Source organism: Saccostrea cucullata, unplaced genomic scaffold (assembly GCF_032062105.1).
Source record: "Saccostrea cucullata isolate Sc308-1 unplaced genomic scaffold, CSIRO_AGI_Scuc_v1 ctg4572, whole genome shotgun sequence".
NCBI lineage: Eukaryota > Metazoa > Mollusca > Bivalvia > Ostreida > Ostreidae > Saccostrea > Saccostrea cuccullata.
In genome coordinates, this window is record NW_026922105.1 from 152,501 (window position 1) to 174,137 (window position 21,637).

The window sequence follows — 21,637 nt, forward strand, 5'->3', positions numbered from 1 at the left end:
CATTACAGTAGCTAATAATCTTTTTCTATGTTTACATTGTACAGAGTGTGGAAGGGTCCATGGCATCACCCAGTTCACAGCCTCAGACAAAATCAACTGTTACATGGCTTCTAACTGTACAACAGTCACATGTTGTATGTTTGACAGTGTTCTGTCCAGAAATATAGAAGTCAGTCTGAAAATTGATTCCTGTAGATTCAGCATGAGAGTGACAATTGAAAAACAAATTTTTGATATAAGTTTATTGGACATTAAGTGGGGTGAGTTTTAATGTTGTTACAAACACAACATATTATGTTTTTATTATTTGATATGAATGTGACATATTTTTAAAGAGTTGATCTAAAAGCCATGTCATTTTATCAATCCAGAGTAAATTATAAAAGTTGAATAAATATGAAATTAATATCTAAACCTAAACCATTTCAGTTTGAGTAAGAAGCACTTTTCTGTAGTTCTGTTTACAACTCACCTCATTGTAGCTGGGAAAAGTATGTTATACCCTGAGTGTTGGAGTCTGCATCCCAAACTTTTGCTTTTGTAGGAATTTTCATTTTGAGAAATTTTATACCTTACATTAATCAGAGATGCATGGAAAATGCTTTCTGTGTGTTTCTTTGTAATAATGAAGGTTTCAAATGCTGCACTTTCAGCTAAAGAATGACCGGTCTATGTTTTGGAAACTTGTTGAATTTTTTGAGCAGGTTTTCATTTCTAAGTTACTGTTAGCCTTATATTGACCAAACTCCAGGATGATACACTACATAGGATGTTGGATTTGACCTACATGTAGTCATGTACACTATATACAGGTTCATTCTAAAGTAACTATAAGCCCTTTGTTGACCAAACCAAACTTGCATGGACCATGCTTGCTTCTGATGCTGGATCTGTTTACTTTTTCCAGTTGAGTAACTACATATAGGTTGAAGTTTTAAAAGCATGTTTCTTTCTAAAGTAACCAGTTGCCTTACCTGGACCAAAATGCCTGAATGATACATATAAAACACATACTATTTGAAATTTTCTGGCTCTGATGCATTTTCTAATTGATTGACCAGGTTAAAATTTAAGATGTTTCTGTCAAAGTGACTATAGACTTTAACTGAAAAAACATTTATTGATGCATACAACCAGTGTACGTTGCTATGGATGAGGGATTTGACTTACATTTTCACTTTAGTGGACAAGTTGAAGTTTCTTTAAGAGGTCCATGACCAAGAAACTATAAAGACTACCCTCACCAAACTTGCATGGATGATCCTTCAAGGGATAAACACTCTGAAACTTGCTGTAGATGCTGGATTTGACTTAACACTTTCAGGATTAGTGACCTAAGTTTTTCAATAAGTCCATTCCAAAGTAACTACACTATATGAAGAAAATTGCAATCTTGCATCTAGGGATACAAACTACTAGATTACCAGTTTGGTGCTGACTTTGCCCTATTTAAAGACTTTCCTGTGGTTAGCTCTGTATTCTCTGATAGCCTATGTTTGTTGTTCTGAAGAGGAAAATAAAGCACTGATTAAACATTGCCACATTAGAAATACCATTCATTGGAATCTCAGAAAAACCATCATGATGGCTCTTTAAAACACAGTTGATATTATTCAACAAATCTGATGACAATTCAGACATTAAAATTGGTACTGTAACGGTTGAATCGTTTCAGTACAAACACAATTGTAGCCAAATCACAATATAGTCAGCAAATTTTTATTTAACTGTCAGCAAAAATTGTTAACTATTCTTTGTAAAATTTTATGGTTATGATGAACTTGCAAATAAAAATTTATGGATATATAGCAAAATGATTTTCTATCCTGTATTTTTCTATTTTTATACATATATTTTTTTTTTCCATTTTAGGAGAAGAAAGTAAGGTAGACATGTATGGGGTGTATGTTATAAGGTAAATGCAATATAATCTTTAGGTTCATGTTCAAAATTACAGTTTAAGTTTATTATCAAGAGAGTTGGCAAGATTTTAATTCCCCTGGAGCAAGTCTTATTTCTGGCAGATTTGCCTTGCAAAATAGGTTTGCTTTAGGGAAGTGAAATTTTGCTCAAAATAAATGAATAAATTAGATAGAAAGCATTCCATTTGAGTTATCGTTGTATAGTGTAAATGTACAATGTATCTGCGAGAAATTATCTGTTTATTAGATAAACAGTTTTTTTGCTTTGAAACAAAGGTACATGTCCATTATCTGTTTCACCACACTGATGACACAATCACTTATCATTAGGCAAAAATAAAATTAAATTTGACCTGAAAAAATTTTATTGACCAAAAGTTGATTTTTTTGACACAATACAAAACACATTATGACAAAAAGTTACTCTTTTTTTTAAAAGTTGAAAATGTATGTACTGTTCACTGAGATTTTTTTTATCAAAAATTTAAAATTATCTTATAAATAAGGCTCTGCCTCCTGTGTTGAACTATTTAACTTAAAAAACAATTTTTTAATGGTGGCCTTATGACAAGTTACTCATTCACTATATAAATAATATATCTATTTAACAGTGAATATTATATTTATTTAGAATATTTTAGACCAACACATGATTAAAAGTAAACAAAACTGCAAGGTGTTCTGAATAAGTTGTATCAGTTCATCAAACTTGAGCACATTTTTGCAGGGATTTAATCTTTTTATAGTGATTGTCAGGGAATCAAAAAACTGTATTAATTTACTTATAAGTAGTCAAAAAATCAGTCGAGACCTGGTATATATTTCTGAAGTATACATACCAACACTGAGTCATTATTTGCTTTCTTGCAGAATGGTGATGCAGAACTTTTACAATGAACACAAGTATCTTCTAAGTATGAACATCAGTCAGTGTTATGAACCAGAAAACTGTGATGTCCATCATGTACTGTTCAAAAACTCAGTCATACCAAAAGCTGTCTGTGATTGGTCCATTGACTATCAAATAAAAGGTTTGTCAAAGGTTCTTCACTTTTCCTTAAAATGTTGAAATTTATGCCTGCAAACAACATTTCAAGGTGTATTTCAGAATCCCCTAGTACATTTGGCTGTCTGTAGGTTTTTGCTATCTTGCACATGTTGTAACTGAAATTGAGACTCATTAGAAGCTCATATTGGGTACAAAGATTGTTTATGACCTTAGGTTAAGTTATGATCTTAATCCAAGGACATTTTCTAGCAAGTTCAAGGTCACTTGCAGGAATAGTGGAAAATTCTTGGTCTGCAACTTCTTTATCTAATGTAAGTTTATATTTCATACAATGCAGTCATTACTATTTCAAGGTGAGTGAATTCTAATTCCTAGGTATGTCCTAGCACATATACAGTGTTCAACAATGTATTCAACAAATAAAATTCATTAATCTTTTAATCTCCCTGCCCATGTTAATGGTGTTCCAGGTGTCAGACATAGTTTTTACGCATGAGAAAATGAGAAAAAAATGCATGGCATGTAGATATTCTCAGATGTACACATATATTTTTACAAGGTTGAACGAAGGGAAGTCAAGGATACCAAGTAGAATCAGTTATAACATGATTAAATTTTAAATGACATGTTTTTTTTAACTGCACATTTACTTGATCCTGAGTTCTTTTCATAGTCAAAGATTCACTTTTTGCTGTAAAAATTTTAATTTTATAAAATCTGAAATTTGATGTATTTTTTTTTTTTTTTAGACTTTTCATTATACCTTTGGAAGCTGAATAGAGGCCTTGATATGAGCACAGATGGAATAGGAGATACATACATACCACAGTTGATGGAAGAACTTGGTATTGCATCATACTCCCATAAGCCAATGTGTTCAGTTTCACCTGGCAATACATTGGGGAGAGTCAATGGATGGACAACAGGTTAATGAAAGGAAACAATATAACTAGCTTCATTACTGTCTTATAAATACTGTATATTAGGCAGAAATTTTAGTAAAGATACACATTTAAATTTTTTACTTCAGTGTTGAGATAGCTAAAATCACATATTGCTATAAATTCATTCCATATTGGAGGTTACCATCATCTTTCTATTTAGGCATAACAAAATCATCAAATTACTTTTTGATAAAACTTAATGCAGATTTATAAGGAAAATATTTATTTAATGTGCATCTCACTAAAAATCCACCTATACAGTAAATTAAAGAAAATAATTAATCTTGATATCTTAACATTATTTGATTGGTAAGTACATGTACTTGTATTTTTTGCACAAGTAAAAGTTTAGTCCTATTAGCTGTGTTTTATTTAAAAATTGTTTTTTTTTTCCTCAAAAGATTGTGCAATGAACATCAGCTTACCCACACTAAATCACAATGTAAACTGTGATATGCTGTCCTCCTGTACTGGAGTGAGATGTTGTGTGCATGCTTCACTTCTGAAGAGGAACTATGAAGTCTTCTTCAGCATTGACCACTGTACCAGCAGCCTCAGCATACAAATTGAACAGGTGTACCATAACCAAACTCTGGCTGGACTTCAATGGGGTATGATTTAACCTTTTAAAATTCATTGTTACAGTATGAGTCTTTGCAAAATTTAATAATTAAAACTCAATAATTTTTAAAAAGTTATAAAAACTCGTCTTTACAAGGAAAGCTTGCATTTAAAAAGTCAAAATTAAATTTCCAGGGATTCTTAATTATTGATGAATACTATACTTTAAACCAACTTTCAGTTTTTGCAAGACATAATCAGCCTTCCTGTTCTTTGTAAATCAGTGGAGCCACAGTTTTATTGGAGGCTTAATTCTGATTAATTCTTTCATTTCTTCTCCACTAAATGACGTTTCAGTTGGTGTAGCATTATCATGTGTTTTGGTTGAAGTAGAGCTGGGTATGGACCAGAGATTTCATATTGCGATATATTGCAATATTTTTACTATGATAAGTAACCAAAAGAAAAAAATCTTGTTGATTTTATTTAAGTTATGTTCTGAAGTAAACCCATAAAACAGCTTCTTTATTACTGTTTAATTGGCTTCATTACGAACCTTTCATTCATTTATTTATATTTAATGATGAAATTCCTTAGTCTAAGCATTTTGCCAGTATATCAATATGACAAAAATGTATTGCAATATGATATTTTTTGTCATTGTATTACAATATACTGAAAAATATTGATATTTTTGCCCAGCCCTATTGTCAGCAAGTATTTGATAGTCAGCTTATAGAAAACAGGAGAAATGATAATTGATGTTTTTTTTCTAGGTAAAGCGTATGATTTCAAGCTGCTGGGAGTTTACAGAATCAGGTCTGTTCATTGTTTTGTTAATGTACACTATTAAGTCTGTTATTTATAGATATTAATATTATGATTTATCGAAAAGTAAATTTTACTATTTTTGTTCATGCATCGCATGTTCAGGTATATTGTGTATGACCTGCCAGAGGAAGATGTCTACCTACTTTCCCTGGATGTGATGGACTGCTATGAATCTACCAATCCTCAGTGCAGTACAACGGCAACCTTTACTGTGTTCAACAAGGCAGTCATTCCCAAAGCTCAGTGTTCCTGGGATCAGAGTTATAGAATAAAAGGTAAACAGAATTTAAAATTTCATTGTATGTACCTATAGTTGTAAAATTACAAATATCTTTTATTGAACTTACATGTGTGTTTTCTCCCATTTTCAGATTTTTCTCTCAAATCGTGGCTAGCTAAAAATCAGCAGGAAAATGCATCTGACCTCCTCACTCATGACTTTAAACTTGTTCAACTGCTGGATGAGCTTTCAATATCACAGTACTTTGAAATGTCCTCTTGTAGCATATCCAGCCTGAGCTCAAGTTTTGGATGGACTTCTTGTAAGTTATTTTTATGCCCCCCTTCGAAGAAGGGAGGGCATATTGCTTTGCTGCTGTCCGTCGGTCTGTCGGTCCACTTAGTTTCTGTTCATTTTCTTCACAACCGTCGCACGTACTGAAATGAAATTTGGTATACAGATTTATCAGAAGAATATCTAGGCCAAGTTCTGTTTTGGATAAGATCGTGTTATTTTTTACAGAGTTATGCCCTTTGGACTTAGAAAAATTCCAATTATAATCTATCCATTTGTCCTTAAGGAGATATGGGTGGACATGTATCCAGTTAAAGATAATTAATGAGCTTAGTGTGGGAAGTTGGGCATCTCTGATCATGTGTTATCTATATCTCCTGAGAAATCCACAACAGAAGGAAAGATTTCTCTTCTCTAATTCTCTTAATTGTAATTTATTGCCTGTCAAAACATTTATTTACCAGCCTTTTTAAAAAAAAAGAAGAAAGAATGTGATAGTTAATAGTAAAATTAATTTGATTTTTTATGTTAAAGTGTATTTATATGTTGTTTTTTTTTAACAGTCAATTTACAGTGTCATGTCGCACAAAGATGACAAACAGTTCAAATTCATATTTTCAATGTAATAAAAACAATGTAATGAATTTAAAGTCAAGAAGAAAGAAAATGAAAAATGTTTCAGTAGCTACAACAAATTCAATCTTGCATTTAGAAGAAATAGTTTTTGCATGTCAATGCATGCACCCTATATTATTGTTCAAGATACCCATAGGAACAATAAATAATGACAAAATTTTGGAGAGAAAAGACCATGATTCCCAAAAGGTTTGATGATGGCTCCTTGATGAAGTTGGGAGAATATCACACCTGTTACATGTATTTATACACAAAGCTTTCAAACTTGGCAAAAGTATACATCTAAAGTAGAAGGTGTGTCGCGGCCTATTTCAAGGTCACTGTGACCTTTAATTTAAGGGAATTTTTAAAAAAAATTTAAGTCTTTTAAATTTTAAATTTCATAATCCTAAAAAATGGAAAAATATAGTTGTATCCTTATTAAAAATGTTAAATTAAGTAAAAACATATTTTTTCATCATATACTTTACAGCAATCTGTAACAAATGTCAATGTTTTGAGAGGAATTCAGTTTGTCCCATGGGCATAATTATCAAGCAGTGGTCAAGAAGAATTTTGATAGCAGAAATGTGCATGTCAAATTAGAGAGAAATTAAGTTTATCGTCAGGAGCTAACTGGTAATCTCTAGATCTGATCATGCAGCTGCTTAATTTATCTCTTGGGAGTTGGGCAAAAAGAATTGGCCTCATAGTTGCTTGTGTTAATTAAGAGTTCTTAATGACTGTAGTCCAGATAAAGATCAATCAATCGGTGTAATGTAATTAAAACAAATTGATGTTTTAGTGTATGATTAAAACTAAATTAGTATTGTATAATATATACATGTGTTCATTGAAAAATAAATTTACATTTCAATTTTTATATGCTAGTATTTGGAACAAATTGCAGTCATGTCTCACTTAGAATTTTATAGTCTAAAGAATAATTTATTTTTGATTTTTTTTATTAGACTAGCATTTCCATTATTTTATAAAATATGCAATAAACAATTTAAAGCTGCATGCATATGGATATTTTTAAAGCTCTAACACAGCCAGTTTAGAATTATATGATGTATTATTTGTTGTATTTAATCCCTACACTGTAAGTCTCTTAGAGATTTATGTACAATATTTTAAACATGATAAGAAATGGAAATTAAATCATTGAAATTTGTGTCTATCTGTTAATCAAGACTACCTGATTTTCTTGCACCCTAACCAATTTATTATTATTGAACAATATTTGACGGACGAATCATGCTGTGACGGAGCACTAACTTTATTGACAGAGTTATGCCCCTTGGACTTAAAAAAAAATTCCACTTATTTGCGGTTTCAGTTCATTTTCTCTGCAGAGGTTGCACATATTGAAATGAAATGTAGTATACAGATTTTTCAGCTGAATTTCTAGGTCAGGTTTTGTGTTGGGTAGGATTGCACCATTGTAGACAGAGTTATGCCCTTTTGGACTTGGAAAAAAAAATCAAATTTGGAGGGAGGGGGGCATAAGTGTTTTACAAACATCTCTTGTTCTTACTGGATTTTATAAGCTTATGATACACATTATTTCTGATAAGAAATCATAATGACAAAATACTTGTTTTTTCAAATTGAAGATTTACATTCTGAATATTTGACTTTTACAATTCTTTTTTTTTTTTGAATTAGCATGTACCAAGTCTGTATCCAAACCCAGCATCACTGGAGGTCTTTGTCATTTATCAGAGGATTGTACTTCAACAGAGTGCTGCTTTAATGTGGACTTTTTACGTCACAGTTTCAAAACATTCCTCAGTATTGATCCTTGTAGTAAAGTCCTGTTTGCTGGTATTGAGAAGCTGACAAGAGAAATATCTCTTGTTGATTATGAATATGGTAAATATGCATAATACTATGTAATATTTTTTTCCTTCTTGAATATCATGGATTTGATGGATGTTTCTACCTACATTGTAACCGAATTTAAAATTACCCAGCTTTTTTAATGAATTGAATTTTGTCAGTTTTCAATGAGCTGTTTGTTTAATTTTCACATCAACAAATTTGTCATTATATATAAGCATTCTTGTATGAAAGGGATCAAAATTGATAATCTAGAGGTCATTTCCTTTACAAAAGGATATAAGAATGAATAAGATAATAATATGATATAATATATAAGAAATAATTATTTTATTTTGTGAAATAAAGATATTTTCAAGAACAAAAAGAAAAGGCTTATGTAAAAGCTTGTCATTTAACTGGGGTAGGCTTAGCAATAAAAGATCAATGTTTCATTTGGAAATAAGTCTTTAAAAAAAATTTCAGTAGTAAGGCCATGCAAAGTTAATTACTTGGTTCTCAAAAAATATGATCATTTTTTTTTTTTATTGCCCCCAAAACATGATGAGGCAGCTATTTATATTGTACAAAACCTCAAAAAATGATGAGGGAGGCGATTTGTTGTAATTTTTTTTTTTATTGATTTAGCAATAAAAAGGGTCAATGAGGCACCCTCGGAAGAGATAACAGAGGGCCTGAGAACCAAGAAATTAATTTTTTTTTGCCTAACTGCCTGATCACAATTGGTCATTTTATTATGCAAGGGTGGGTTGGTTCTAAACTAGGGAGCTTAGGTTTTACTCTAGTGTATATAGAGAAAAATTATTTCAAGATTTCCATCTAAAGAGTAGTAGGGTCACAACTGGTCATGCATACACTAGCAGAAACATTATTACTCCTCCATTTTCAAATCCTAGCCGGAACATTGATTAAACCATGGTAAAATACTTTCACTTATGGTGCATCTAGAGATTTGATTAGAATCCTGCATCTGACATATATTTTCTGTATGAGTATACTTGAATCTAAGAGATTATGTATGCTCATTGCTAACGTTTCGATATAACAGATTTTGATGTAGGTATGACAAAAGAAAGAGATCTTTTGTTGTTAAATAAATAGAGAATGATAACTTTCATTATTTTTTGTAGGCAAAGTTGAAAACTTGTGGCTTGGCGGGGTTGTCAGACTAGAGTAAGTTCATTATGTATTCTTTACAAGCTAAAAAAAGGTTCAACAAAATTTGTTATGATGGAAAACCATTAGAAACCTGCATATGACATAATGTTGCATTTGAACAGTAAACATCATGACAGTGATAATTTTGAATAATACAGCATCAAATAGGTGCAGTATATTAAAGTTTTTTGTGTGTATTTTTTATAATCTATATATGAGTTATCATTTATGATATTGAAAAGAACCTAAGTGCATGAAATTTAGAAGGATATAAAGCTAACTATAATGTAGATATATTTTATTGCAGTTTTCTGGTGGAGGACCTTTATGGAGAGCGACTATATCTTGTGAACATAAATGTCAGTTTTTGCTTCGAGTCTGCTGGAAAATGCTACAAAAGTATTGCAGTGTATAAAAACACACTCCTACCCAAAAGAATCTGCCCATGGGATCAAAGTCAAGGTAAGGGAATTTTAATAAGTTAACCTCAACCTGCACCCCACCCCACCCCCTTCAAGATCCCTTCAAAGTTGACTACAAATCATGTTTTGTTAAAACTTTGACATTTCACTTATATAAGGACTAGGATTATCAATCTTGACAGTTGATTCATGTTAGGCCATCTTATCACTTTGACGCAAAAATGTCAAACCTTGCATTTTGTCAGTTGGTGCATCTTGAGTTTTCAAATTAGGTCAATTGAAAAGTAGATCACTGTGACTTACTTTTGAAAATGTATGGCTATATCAAAATATTAAGGGCACTAATTGGCTCAGAATCATTAAGCTCTGTCAGTAATGCATCTAAGGTCTTTGGAGTATGTAACTGAAAAGTAGATCAGCAAGACCTACTTTAAATTTGATATTTTATGACTTTATATTAAATGCATCAGGTACTAATATGCTTAGCTTCATGAAACTCTGTCATTGGGTCTTCAAAGTATATAAACTAAAAAGTAGGTTACTGTGACCTAGTTTTTAAATTTTTTTGGCTATTTAAAAATATTTTAGGTATTGCTTGGTTTAGAATCATCAAAATTTGTCAGTTGATGTATTTGAAGTCCTTTGAATGTGTTAATATTGATGCATATGTTAACTGAAAAGTAGTTCAAGTAAACTAGTATTAATTTTGTATTTTCAGATGTTTTATTTATCATATTTGTTAATATAAATGTGTAGTCAGATTTTGAAATCTTTGTCGAAGGTTTCTCCTTGAGTGAATGGAAGAGAAAACACAGCATTCCATTTGGACCTTTGGATACTTGGACAAAGTCACTATTGTTGGAATACTTGGACATTGCACAGTACAGAGATTCCAATGAATGCAAAAGAGGAGAAGGATTTTATGCATTCACCACTTATAATTACAGAGACACAGGCTTTAATCTGAATGCTTCAATCATTTCCCAATGTAAGTCACTGGAATTTTAAAAGAATAACTGAACTTTAAAGGGAATATTCCTGTAATATAGTGAATTTCAATTCTGTCCAGACATAGAAGCATATTAGACATTTTAAAAGAAATGATTCCGTATGACCAGTATGCAGGATTAAGTATATTGAACATAATTATAAACATGCATTATGTGTACATCTCATACATAGTTAGTGAATTCTTTTTCAGTGTGTCAACTGGCTATAGATCTAGAAAACAACTCATTGACAACAGATTCAGCCAGACGAGTGACCTGTTATGTACCCAGCCTGTGTACTGCTGTAGACTGTTGTGTAGATGTCCCCTCACTGGACATGTCATTCCATACCTACATCTCCATTGATCCTTGTCAGTATATGCTCAAGATTGGAATAGAAAAGTACAGCTTTCAGAGGTCACTGGATCAGCTGAGATTTGGTATGTTAAATACAAATAATAGAACTGCATGATGCAGGTTTTAATTACAAGTTTCCTTTATAATAATTGATATTCCTTTCTGTATTTTAGGATATTTTCTTTAACATAGAATATCATGTGATCATTGTAGGTCAAGAGGAAGTATTTACTTTAGCTGGAATTGTAAAAATGATGTAAGCCATGACTCTAAACTTTTTGAAATTCAATCTTAACCTTTATCATTGCACAGTGTATTATATATGACAGTAAATTGTATTTGATATGCTGAAGTACTTTAAAAAAAAACTGACATTTGTTAATTATGGTTCATTCAAATCACCTTCATGATTATGATTTGCTCCAAGGTTCTTAACATTTAATTTGTGGAAATTGTCTCAAGCATTTGCAAGTTTAGTCATTGTTACCGAAATAACATTTGCATTCTTTGTCCTGAACAGCTACAGAATAGAGGACTTGCCAGCAGAGAAGTTGTATGTGATGACAGTGAAGCTGAGTGTTTGTACAGAGACCTCAGGATGTGAAGCCAATCATACAATATTTAACAACATGCTGCTCCCTAAACAACCATGTCAATGGAATGAGGGATTTGTTAACTTGAGTAATTTTGCTTAGTTTCTAGTTTAATGATAAAAACAATGAAATTTATTCTTCAATAATCCCAACTTTTCCACCCAGAAAGTGCTTTCTAAGTAGAAATGTTTGTATTAACCCTAACCATTAATTTAGATTTCTCTGGCTCTGCCTGGATGACTAACAATGGCTACACCACTCCCCTCTCTGAGTCCCAGTCTGCAGAGCTGATGAAGGAGATGAGGGCTGCACCCTACCTACTGGCTGATTCCTGTGACCCAGACTCAGGAATTTACTCATCTTCAATTAATGGCTGGAATAACTGTAATTATTAAACTTGCTATTTTGTAGCTCAAAGTTTACGTTACTATTTATCTTATGCATTTCTGGAACTTGTAAACATAAGGGTAATTTATGTGCGTCATTGTACAATTTTTTCATAAGATTTGATATTAGTCGCTGTGTTCATTTTAGACTGTCCTAAAGAAATGTCCTTAACCAATTTGACTGGAAGTTCAGTAACTTGCCACATTCCCTACCTCTGTAATGAGATACAGTGTTGTGTGAGAGCTGAGAACATCAAAAGGAGTTTCCAGGTTGTAGTCAGTCTTGATCCCTGCTCCCAGATCATGCTCATCAAACTAGAGAGGCTGACCATCAAAGTTGATCTTCTGAATTTTCAGTTTGGTATGTATACTGTAAAAGAAAAAAAGATATGGTTCTTGTTGAATGGTGTAGCAATCAAACTATCTTAAAAATGTCATTTTTGCAGGCAAAACCCAACAGTACAGTCTGGTTGGATTTCTCAAAGCTGAGTAAGTTAAACAAGAGTTATTAGGCTGTGTGAATCTCATATATTGAAAACAGATTTTATGAAAATAAACATTTTATTTTCTTTTTAGTTTGAAAATGTATGACTTGCCTTATCAGAAGCAGTATATGATAAGTCTTGTACTGAGTGTCTGTTTAGAGAGCAGTGGAACTTGTAACTTAGTATCAACTTTACTAGACAATTCTCTACTGCCAAAGACTGAATGTGATTGGTCCTTGGGACTTGAAGGTGAATGAATATATTTAGTATCTGTGTTTTTAAGTTTAACATAAGTGATTTAACTCTTGTACCCAGTATATACATGTACTTCAACTTAAATATGGTAACATTTATCTCAACAGGATTTTCTTTGCAAAATTGGCTTGCTACAAAAGATGAAAGCATTGGAACTGTCTCATTACCTGAACATGTACAGTACATGCTACTGGAGGAGAGAGGTATAGCTAACATGATGAAGGATACTCCCTGTAGTAGGACAGGTGACAGCATGTATAACTCATCCACTCCAGTCAATGGGTGGCTGACAGGTAAAATCTGCAAAAAAAGTCTATTGTCTCCAAAAATATATAGTGTTGAAGTGGAATCTATTGATATTTATTTTCTTTTACAGACTGTACTTCATCAACATCAAACCTGACAGAGTTACCCTCAGAAATCACTTGTTATTATCATGGTTCCTGTACTGCAGTTAGCTGCTGTATGGACATAGTGAAGTTTGACAACAGATCTATAGAAGTGTCCATCATCTTTGATGAGTGTGCCAACTTCCTGACCCTGAAAATCGAGAGGATATTTCAAACAGTTTATTTGCATGATTTCTCCTTTGGTAGGTGACTGAAAAAGAAATAAATTACAGTTTTGAATGGATTGTGAGCAGCCTTTATCTTTTATAATTTATATGGATTAAAATGTTGTTATTTGTGATTTTTTTTCACATTATTTTATATATCTATACAAAGGGAAATACCGAAAAAATATGTACATTCAACTTAAAAAAATAACTACCCTAATGTTTCTTCTGAAATTGAAATACTTTTTTTTAGGCACAGAACAGAAATTAACACTTAAAGGCATTTTTCAACTGGGGTAGGTTTTGCTCTGTAATTCTTCATTAATTTTTGATAAATGCTGTAAACAAATTAAATGTATATTCATTCTATTTTGCTTAAAAAAAAACTATTTACTATGAAAAATTTCATAACACAGATACACCATAACTCGTAATATGTATACTCGAAAATACGAGTTTCAAGTGGAAATAATGGCATGCTATGAACCATTATATTGTGACCAAGTGGTAACCATTCTAAACCAGACATCATTTGACATGAAAGACTGCACTTATCAGGAGGGATTTCTGAATTCCAGTAAGATATAAAGTGCCATTTTAAAATGCTGAAATGAAAACTGCATGATTAATTCACTATTAATTTGATTTTTCTTTTTTGGCTATTAATTTTCTTTAAAAGGGGGGGGGGGGGTACAAATAAATAGTAAGGATTGTCTGTAGTACATGTAGCATAAAAACCTGCATATCTTTTGTTGTTTACAGGCTTTTCCCTCAGTGCTTGGCTGGCCTCCTGTGCTATACCCCATGTAGATGACATGACTGTACCTCAGGCCAGTGAACTCCTGACAGAACTCGGACTGGACCACTTCCTGGATTCTACAGACAGGTGCTCTCTGTCTGACACAGTGTACGGAGCAGCAGCAGGAAATGGATGGAACAATGGTAGAAACTTAAAGTGTATTATATTGACAAAAAAAAACAAAAATGTGTTAATTACAGTGTTGCCTTGTATGCATATTTGCTTTTTGGTTTTTGGAAACAGAATGTGAGCAGTATCTCAACTACACCTTACCAATCCTTACAAACAAGAATCAAGTTTTGTGCCATGTTCCCTCTACATGTGATAGGGTGTCTTGCTGTGTCTACATTGCTCCTGTTCAAAGACATGCTGAAGTTGAACTTGTACTTAATACATGCAGTTACCAGATGGAGGCCTCAATTGATAACCTTAAAATCAGCCGTAACTTGTTCACATACGCATGGGGTAAGTGTTGATCTATATACAACATATACTGCTGACAGTTAATTTTCATTTAAAATGATTAAAAAAATGTTGATATTAACTTGTAGGCACAATGGAGAAAATTGGAATTCATGGAGCTATAAGATATGGGTAAGCTTAGCTTCACTGACTAAAGTGAAACTGAATCTTAATATTGCATCTGTTGCATAACTATTTTACTGTTTTTCTATGCAGCAGGACTTTAGATGTGAAATTTTACTTCTTTAAACTTATTTGACAGGTTTCATGTCACAAATGTGGTAACTGAGAAGAAAATCAAAGTTGATGGGAATATCTCATTGTGCTTTGAACAAAGCAGCTGTACTGATGTACTGACCTTCCATGACCTGCCAACCAGCTATGTCCAATGTAATGTTAGCAGCGGTGAGGCTGCATTTGAAGGTTGGTATTAGTTTTTGGTGATATTTAATTTGGTCTGTAAACAGTTTTCTGTTTTCAAAATAATAGATTATTATGCATCTTTTAAGGAAAGCTCACAAGAAAAAAAATCAATTTTTTGTTAAAAAAAAAGGTATCACTCAGCAGAATGACTTTTGTCTTGTAGGTGTCAGTTTTGACTTTTGGAGGCCAACACAGTGTGGAAATTTTAATTTCGCTTCAATAGGTAAAGTTGAGGGAATACAGAATGATAAGATCATGCAAGCTTTATACATAAAAAAAAGATATTATATTAGATTAAATATACATGTAAATTTTATTTAAACATTTAAATATAGATTATAGTCCTCTGAAAATGGGATTAAGATTATATAAATAAAAAATTTAAGGTTTTGAAGCTTTTATAATCTTAATAACCATTGCTTATGCCTTAAAAATGGAGTGCCACACTCTTTAGCAAAGTAATTTTGGTATGTTGAAAGTCACTGAAGAAGAAAAAAAAAAGAAGTTAAATAATTGGACACATTGCTAGCTCACATCTAAAATATATGTGCTTGTTTATAACTTGTCAATGAAATAATAATTTTGTCAAGGCTTTCTTGTATTTCTTGGGATTGGTGGAATTTAAGTACTGTAAGGAAATATGTACCCGGTAGCTTGAGTTTTAATTTTTAGCTCATTTGAGCCTAAGGCTCAAGTGAGCTTTTCTGATCAAAATTTGTCCGTTGTCAGTCGTGTCATCGTTGTCGTCGTTATCGTAGTCATCATTGTCGTAAACTTTTGACATTTTCATCTTCTTCTCAAGAACCACTGGGCCAATTTCAACCAAACTTGCTACAAAGTATCCTTGGGTAAAGGGGATTTAAGTTTGTTCAAATGAAGGGCCACGCCCTTTTCCAAGGGGAGATAATAATGAATTAGAGAAAAAATAATGGCATCTTTAAAAAATCTTCTTCTCAAGAACCACTGGGCCAGAAAAGATGAAACTCATGTGGAATCATCCTCAGGTAGTGTAAATTCAAATGTATACAAATCATGACCCCCAGGGGTAGGGTGGGGCCAAAATGGCCGATCAAAGTTTTACATAGGAATATATAGGAAAAATCTTTAAAAATCTTCTTCTCAAGAACCACTGGGCCAGAAAAGATGAAACTCATGTGGAATCATCCTCAGGTAGTGTAGATTCAAGTTTGTTCAAATCATGACCCCCAGGGGTAGGGTGGGGCCAAAATGGCCGATCACAGTTTTACATAGGAATGTATAGGAAAAATCTTCTCAAAAACCACTGGGCCAGGAAAGATGAAACTCATTTGAAATCATCCTCAGGTAGTGCAGATTCAAGTTTGTTCAAATCATGACCCCCAGGGGTAGGGTGGGGCCAAAATGGCCGATCACAGTTTTACATAAGAATATATAGGGAAAATCTTTAAAAATCTTCTTCTCAAGAACCATTGAGACAGGAAAGATGAAACTCCTATGGAATCATTCCCAGGTAGTGTAGATTCAAATTTGTTCAAATCATGACCCCCCAGCCGTAGGGTGGGGCCAAATGGCCGATAAAAGTTTTACATAGGAATTTCTAGGGAAACCTTTTAAAATCTTCTTTTCTAGTACTTTAAAGCCATGCTTAGTGATATTTTTAGGGAATCATCCTTAGATAGTGTGGATTCAAGCAATGTTCAAATCATGACCCCCTGGGGGGGTTAAAATTCAAGCCCCCCCCCCCCCCCCCTTCAGTAAACTTTCAGTTCTGATCTGATGTGTGCTTTTTCCTAGCCAATTGCTCAGGTGAGCAATGTGGCCCCTGGGCCTCTTGTTTTTCTTTCTCCCTCCACTTTGCACAAAACAAGTTTTGGGGTATATATGAATTATAGCAAGTGCAGCAATTTGGTGCAAAGTGCTGTTTACATAGCAAGCTCCATAGATAGAATGAAGGAAATTCAAGTTGAAATGGGCTTAATGTTCAAAGAAATATGAGTCCGAGTGAAAAAAAAATTTCAAACAACCAATTATACTTTACAATGCATAGCAACATGGTGTTTTAAACATAGCAACAATTTACATGCAATTGAAAAAAAATAAAAACAGACATTTAATGTGATCTCCATACCAAAAATATCATCTGCATCCTCAGTCAACGGGACTTATTTGTATGTGAGGTCACATTTTTGTCACTAAAACAACTCAGGTATTTCCGATTTTGTCAGAAAAATCCGAAGAAGTTTAGAATTAATTATTATTTCAAAAAATAAAACTGAGCTCACCATAACAATTTCACCATCAGACATATTGTAATGTTTATCCATCTATCAGTCGTCAATATCTCTGAAATCCATTCTGGACTATAATTTTGCAAACTTAAGATTCATTTGAAACTCATGCTTGGTATAAAGATTGTTTATGATCTGAAAGTGTATCATAACCTCGACCAAGGTCATTGTGGGAAGATCAAGGTCACTGGCAAAAAAAAAAATGTAAAATTCATATCAGCTAGATAAGTCCATAATTTTCAAATGAAATTGGATGTTCATATTTCACTGTAAGATACAATTCTCATGGTCAGAGGATGTAAACTATAGCTATATTGTTCTAAGACCTTTACACTTCTTATGAGGGTCCCAAAGAATCTCTAGTTATTACAGACTGATATTCTGTTTATATAGCAATGAAAAGAATGGGGATGAATACAAAATGTAACATTCAAAAAAGAATATTTTGTCTTCTATAGGCATATTAACATTTTTACAAGTTTATTTTCTTTTTAGATAATCCTTTCATATGTGCATTACATGTTTGTATTTTGTAGTATGTGATACATCAAAGATAGCAAATATTCCAGTAGACATGCAGAAATACTGCAAATATCTAGATGACTGCAGTGGATTAGAATGCTGCTTTGAGAATGAATTTGATCTTGGTAACAGAAGTATCTATTTTATGGGGAGGCTGGACTGTAACCATTTGATATTCCAGATAGAGAACAAAAAAGTGCAGAAATCACTGGGAGTCCTCTCTAATGGTAAGAACTGTGAAAGAGAGTAGTGCAATACGTTGTATTTCCATTAGTGAACTCTTCAGAATTAGAGGTGCGTTTGGTCGTCTGACTGGGACAGCATGACATTGCAGATAATACAAAACATGCCAGTATCAATCCAGTTTTAAATGTTAAGTGCATTTGTCATTCTACCTAAAGAATAGAAGAACTAAAAGACATATGTAAAAGAGCGAAAACCCTAACTTTATCGTCCATTGATAAAAATACGACATTTCCGAGGTATGTGTATTGACTTTAATATTGTACCATTACGATAAATAGATACATATGATCACCAATAGATGTAAATTAATATCCTTGTCATCTTTACTCTTGATTTAAATGAAGTCCAAAACAATAAAATATTTCATATGCATTTTGTTAGGATTTGTTCATCCACATTCAACGTGTTGTTTACATGCTTATGTTACGTTTGTCCCAGAAATCCCACGAGATTTGTTCATATTCCGACTTTTTCACAAAAGAGCGCACTAAGAACTATAACTCTTCAATAGTGGAAATAGAACGTATTGGTTTCTCACATGTCAATCTAAAGAGAATCAGAGAAGGAAAAGCTTAATCAGGAAATAAAATGAAACAAATATTTGTAGGAATAACATACACTGAAAGCATTGGAAATCCAGTTGCATTTCGAGTCAACTACACTAAAAAAGAGTATGGTGCTAATTATTATGGTGTTGGAATGACTTTGTTGGCTCGAGGACCAGGATCTTCAGGAGTTGTAGTCTACAATATTATGGATGTAAATACAACTGTAATAAATCCATCTGGATGTGTACCTGGCAGAAGGAGAAGAAAAAGACAGTCTCTTGATTTGTCAAAGTATGTCAATTAAGCTGAAGAAAAATTCTAAAATAATGATCATATATCTTACAAATATATTGCTTTACATACTTAGTTACCTATAGACTGTATTTTAATGTAGGAAACATTTTAGGGAATGTTAACAAATTTATGAGTGAGTAATTCAGTAAACACATCAGCTACAGACAACTCTTTGATCCTAAAAAAGTTTCTGCAACAGAATTTATTATTTAGATAGAATTAGGATTTTTGCAATTATGTTAAATATATAAACAAAAAATTACAAATTCTATAGATGACATGAACAACCTTGTCACTACTAGTACATCTATTTGTAGATTAAACACAGCAACATTTACAGAAGGAATAAGAATTCTTCTAGAGAATGATGCACCAAATGATGAATTTCTGGAATTTCTGCAAAAAATTATTGATAAGAATGTGAGTATTTTTGCCTACCTGCAAATACTAATTTACGCACAAGAACAAAACACATCTCCTTTCTAATGAATAAAACTAATCAGTAATGGAGAAATGGCAGACAAAAGTCAGAGCTCATACAAAGTATGATATCATTAATTTGATTTTGAATTTAGCTTTGTAAATTGTTATGGAAACATACATTTAATATCATAAATCAAATTATCAGTGCACTGACCAAGAATGTCAATTAAAACATACAGCTTACACTCATACATGGAGAATATGTATAAAAAACTCCAAGATAAAAGGGAAAGTTGGCATTTAAATATCTATATATCTATTTAAAATAGAAACTTGAAAAGGCAAAGAATTTAGCAGCTACACTTTTGTCAAGTACTGATGTGACAACTGGGATTAAGGCTCAAGTACAAGCTTTAGGATCTGGTAATCCATTCACCATCAAAACTACAGAGGACAATGCTCAGTCTGTTTCTGTTCAAGGAAGTAAGTAAAATAAAAATCAGATATGCTCAAACTTTTACATAAAAAATAAAACCTCTCACTTTCTGTTCCCACTGCTGTAATATTAAAGAGGTTAAGCATTTGACTGTGTACGTCTACTTGTACGTACAATGTAAACCTAGAAGTGATTTTACACATAAGCGTAACTATCGTCATGTTCTGTTTAACAAACTGCACGTGTACTGGTACGTGTAAAACATCATTTCAACAAGGCACTTTAAAATCCATTTGTATCAAATAAATCTATGACTTGAAATAAAAAAAGATACATTGGACGTACGTAATAAATTCTCAACTTCATACCAAACACCGGCTGAAAAATATATATTCTGTAGTTTGAGTTTAAGAAGATACAAGTTTTCACATACGTGTACTTGCGAATCTACACGTTTTGTACAACTTAAAGAATTACGCAGTATGCAAAACTGATGACGTAATTCGCATTAAATCAGGGGATTTCTTTAGCTACACGTACACGTAGACGTACACGGTCATCTGCTTAACCTCTCTATATTGTTATAAGGATGCTTCAGAACATATAGGAATGTCAATTTGAAATCGTTATATCCAAGTGTCTATTGGATCAACATGGTCATAAATTCTTTGAAAATATTCATTAAAAATGTTAATTACCAGGGGTTGCAACAATATTATATTGAAAATTGATATTTAGGAGAAGGAACTTTATGGGGATTCATGTTTGATTAAAAATTGGTGTAATTCTTTTCAAAAGAGAGATGAGTAATAAAAATGTAAAGGTATGGTTGGGTTCTTGGTTCTAAGTTCTTATATTTTAGTTCGTTATAAAATTACTGCATGGTGATAGTGTCTAGATACTTTTGGCAAGTACATAAGGCAAGTGCACAACTAGATCTACTTTAAGATTTATTACTGAGCACTAAACTGATTATTTTGTTGATCCTTGGTGCTTTTGTGCAGCATACCTTCATCTATCAGTTAATCACAGTGAAGATCTAAAAATGATAATTTTGGAAATTTCATTTTGTCATTTTAAAAATCAAACTTTTGAGCTCACCTAGGCCTGAGCTGAAGACTCAAAAGAGCTTTAAAATTTCTGATCAAAATTTGTCCATTGTCTGATGTCGCCGTCATTTTTCAAAGTCTTTGTAAACTTTACACTTTTTCATCTTCTTCTCAAGAACCTTAATTTAGACAATTTCAATTAAACTTGCTACAAAGTATACTTTCAAATTGGTAAAGGGATTTAGATTTGTTAGAAATGAAGGGCCACACCCTCTTCCAAGGGGAGATCATTGTGAATTTGTTGAAAATTTTTGTCTTTGAAAAATCTTCTCAAGAACCACTGTGCTAGAAAATAGGAAACATGTGGAAGCATAAGGTAGTGTAGATTCAAGTTTGTCAAATTATGACCTCCAGGGGTAGGGTGTGGCCACAGCAGGCGATCAAAGTTTTACATAGGAATATATAGGAAAAATTTAATCTTTTTCTCAAGAACAGCAAAGCCAATAATAAATCAAAAATAATATGTCAGCATCCTTAGTTAGTGTAGTTTCAATTTTTGTTCAAATCATACCCCCTTTCGCCTCTCCCTTTAAGGGGTAGGTTGGGCCTTGTGCATGTAAGCTTTTCAATATTGAACTGATTTTTGCTTTTTTCCTAGCCACAGTGCTTAGGTGAGCGATGTGACCCCTGGGCCTCTTTTTGTGCTATGGGAAGCAACATTTAATC

General features: G+C 32.6%; 1 protein-coding gene across 1 annotated transcript in view; it reads left to right on the forward strand.

Annotated features, from left to right (window-relative positions):
* LOC134261187 (uncharacterized) overlaps positions 1–21,637 on the forward strand; it is a gene marked incomplete at its 3' end in the record, with an annotated part of 131,369 nt that overhangs the window by 92,720 nt on the left and 17,012 nt on the right. The window contains exons 124-154 of the mRNA XM_062743635.1: positions 45–260; positions 1,873–1,915; positions 2,793–2,953; positions 3,681–3,857; positions 4,277–4,486; positions 5,213–5,255; positions 5,370–5,542; positions 5,639–5,809; positions 8,068–8,274; positions 9,372–9,414; positions 9,707–9,861; positions 10,603–10,809; positions 11,023–11,250; positions 11,381–11,423; positions 11,688–11,848; positions 11,977–12,144; positions 12,295–12,507; positions 12,593–12,635; positions 12,723–12,880; positions 12,994–13,179; positions 13,263–13,478; positions 13,696–13,738; positions 13,859–14,019; positions 14,205–14,384; positions 14,485–14,706; positions 14,793–14,835; positions 14,966–15,126; positions 17,930–18,142; positions 18,769–19,000; positions 19,321–19,423; positions 19,756–19,909. Of these exons, the coding sequence (XP_062599619.1) occupies positions 45–260; positions 1,873–1,915; positions 2,793–2,953; positions 3,681–3,857; positions 4,277–4,486; positions 5,213–5,255; positions 5,370–5,542; positions 5,639–5,809; positions 8,068–8,274; positions 9,372–9,414; positions 9,707–9,861; positions 10,603–10,809; positions 11,023–11,250; positions 11,381–11,423; positions 11,688–11,848; positions 11,977–12,144; positions 12,295–12,507; positions 12,593–12,635; positions 12,723–12,880; positions 12,994–13,179; positions 13,263–13,478; positions 13,696–13,738; positions 13,859–14,019; positions 14,205–14,384; positions 14,485–14,706; positions 14,793–14,835; positions 14,966–15,126; positions 17,930–18,142; positions 18,769–19,000; positions 19,321–19,423; positions 19,756–19,909 (4,734 nt within the window). The remainder of the gene's footprint in view (positions 1–44; positions 261–1,872; positions 1,916–2,792; positions 2,954–3,680; positions 3,858–4,276; positions 4,487–5,212; positions 5,256–5,369; positions 5,543–5,638; positions 5,810–8,067; positions 8,275–9,371; positions 9,415–9,706; positions 9,862–10,602; positions 10,810–11,022; positions 11,251–11,380; positions 11,424–11,687; positions 11,849–11,976; positions 12,145–12,294; positions 12,508–12,592; positions 12,636–12,722; positions 12,881–12,993; positions 13,180–13,262; positions 13,479–13,695; positions 13,739–13,858; positions 14,020–14,204; positions 14,385–14,484; positions 14,707–14,792; positions 14,836–14,965; positions 15,127–17,929; positions 18,143–18,768; positions 19,001–19,320; positions 19,424–19,755; positions 19,910–21,637) is intronic.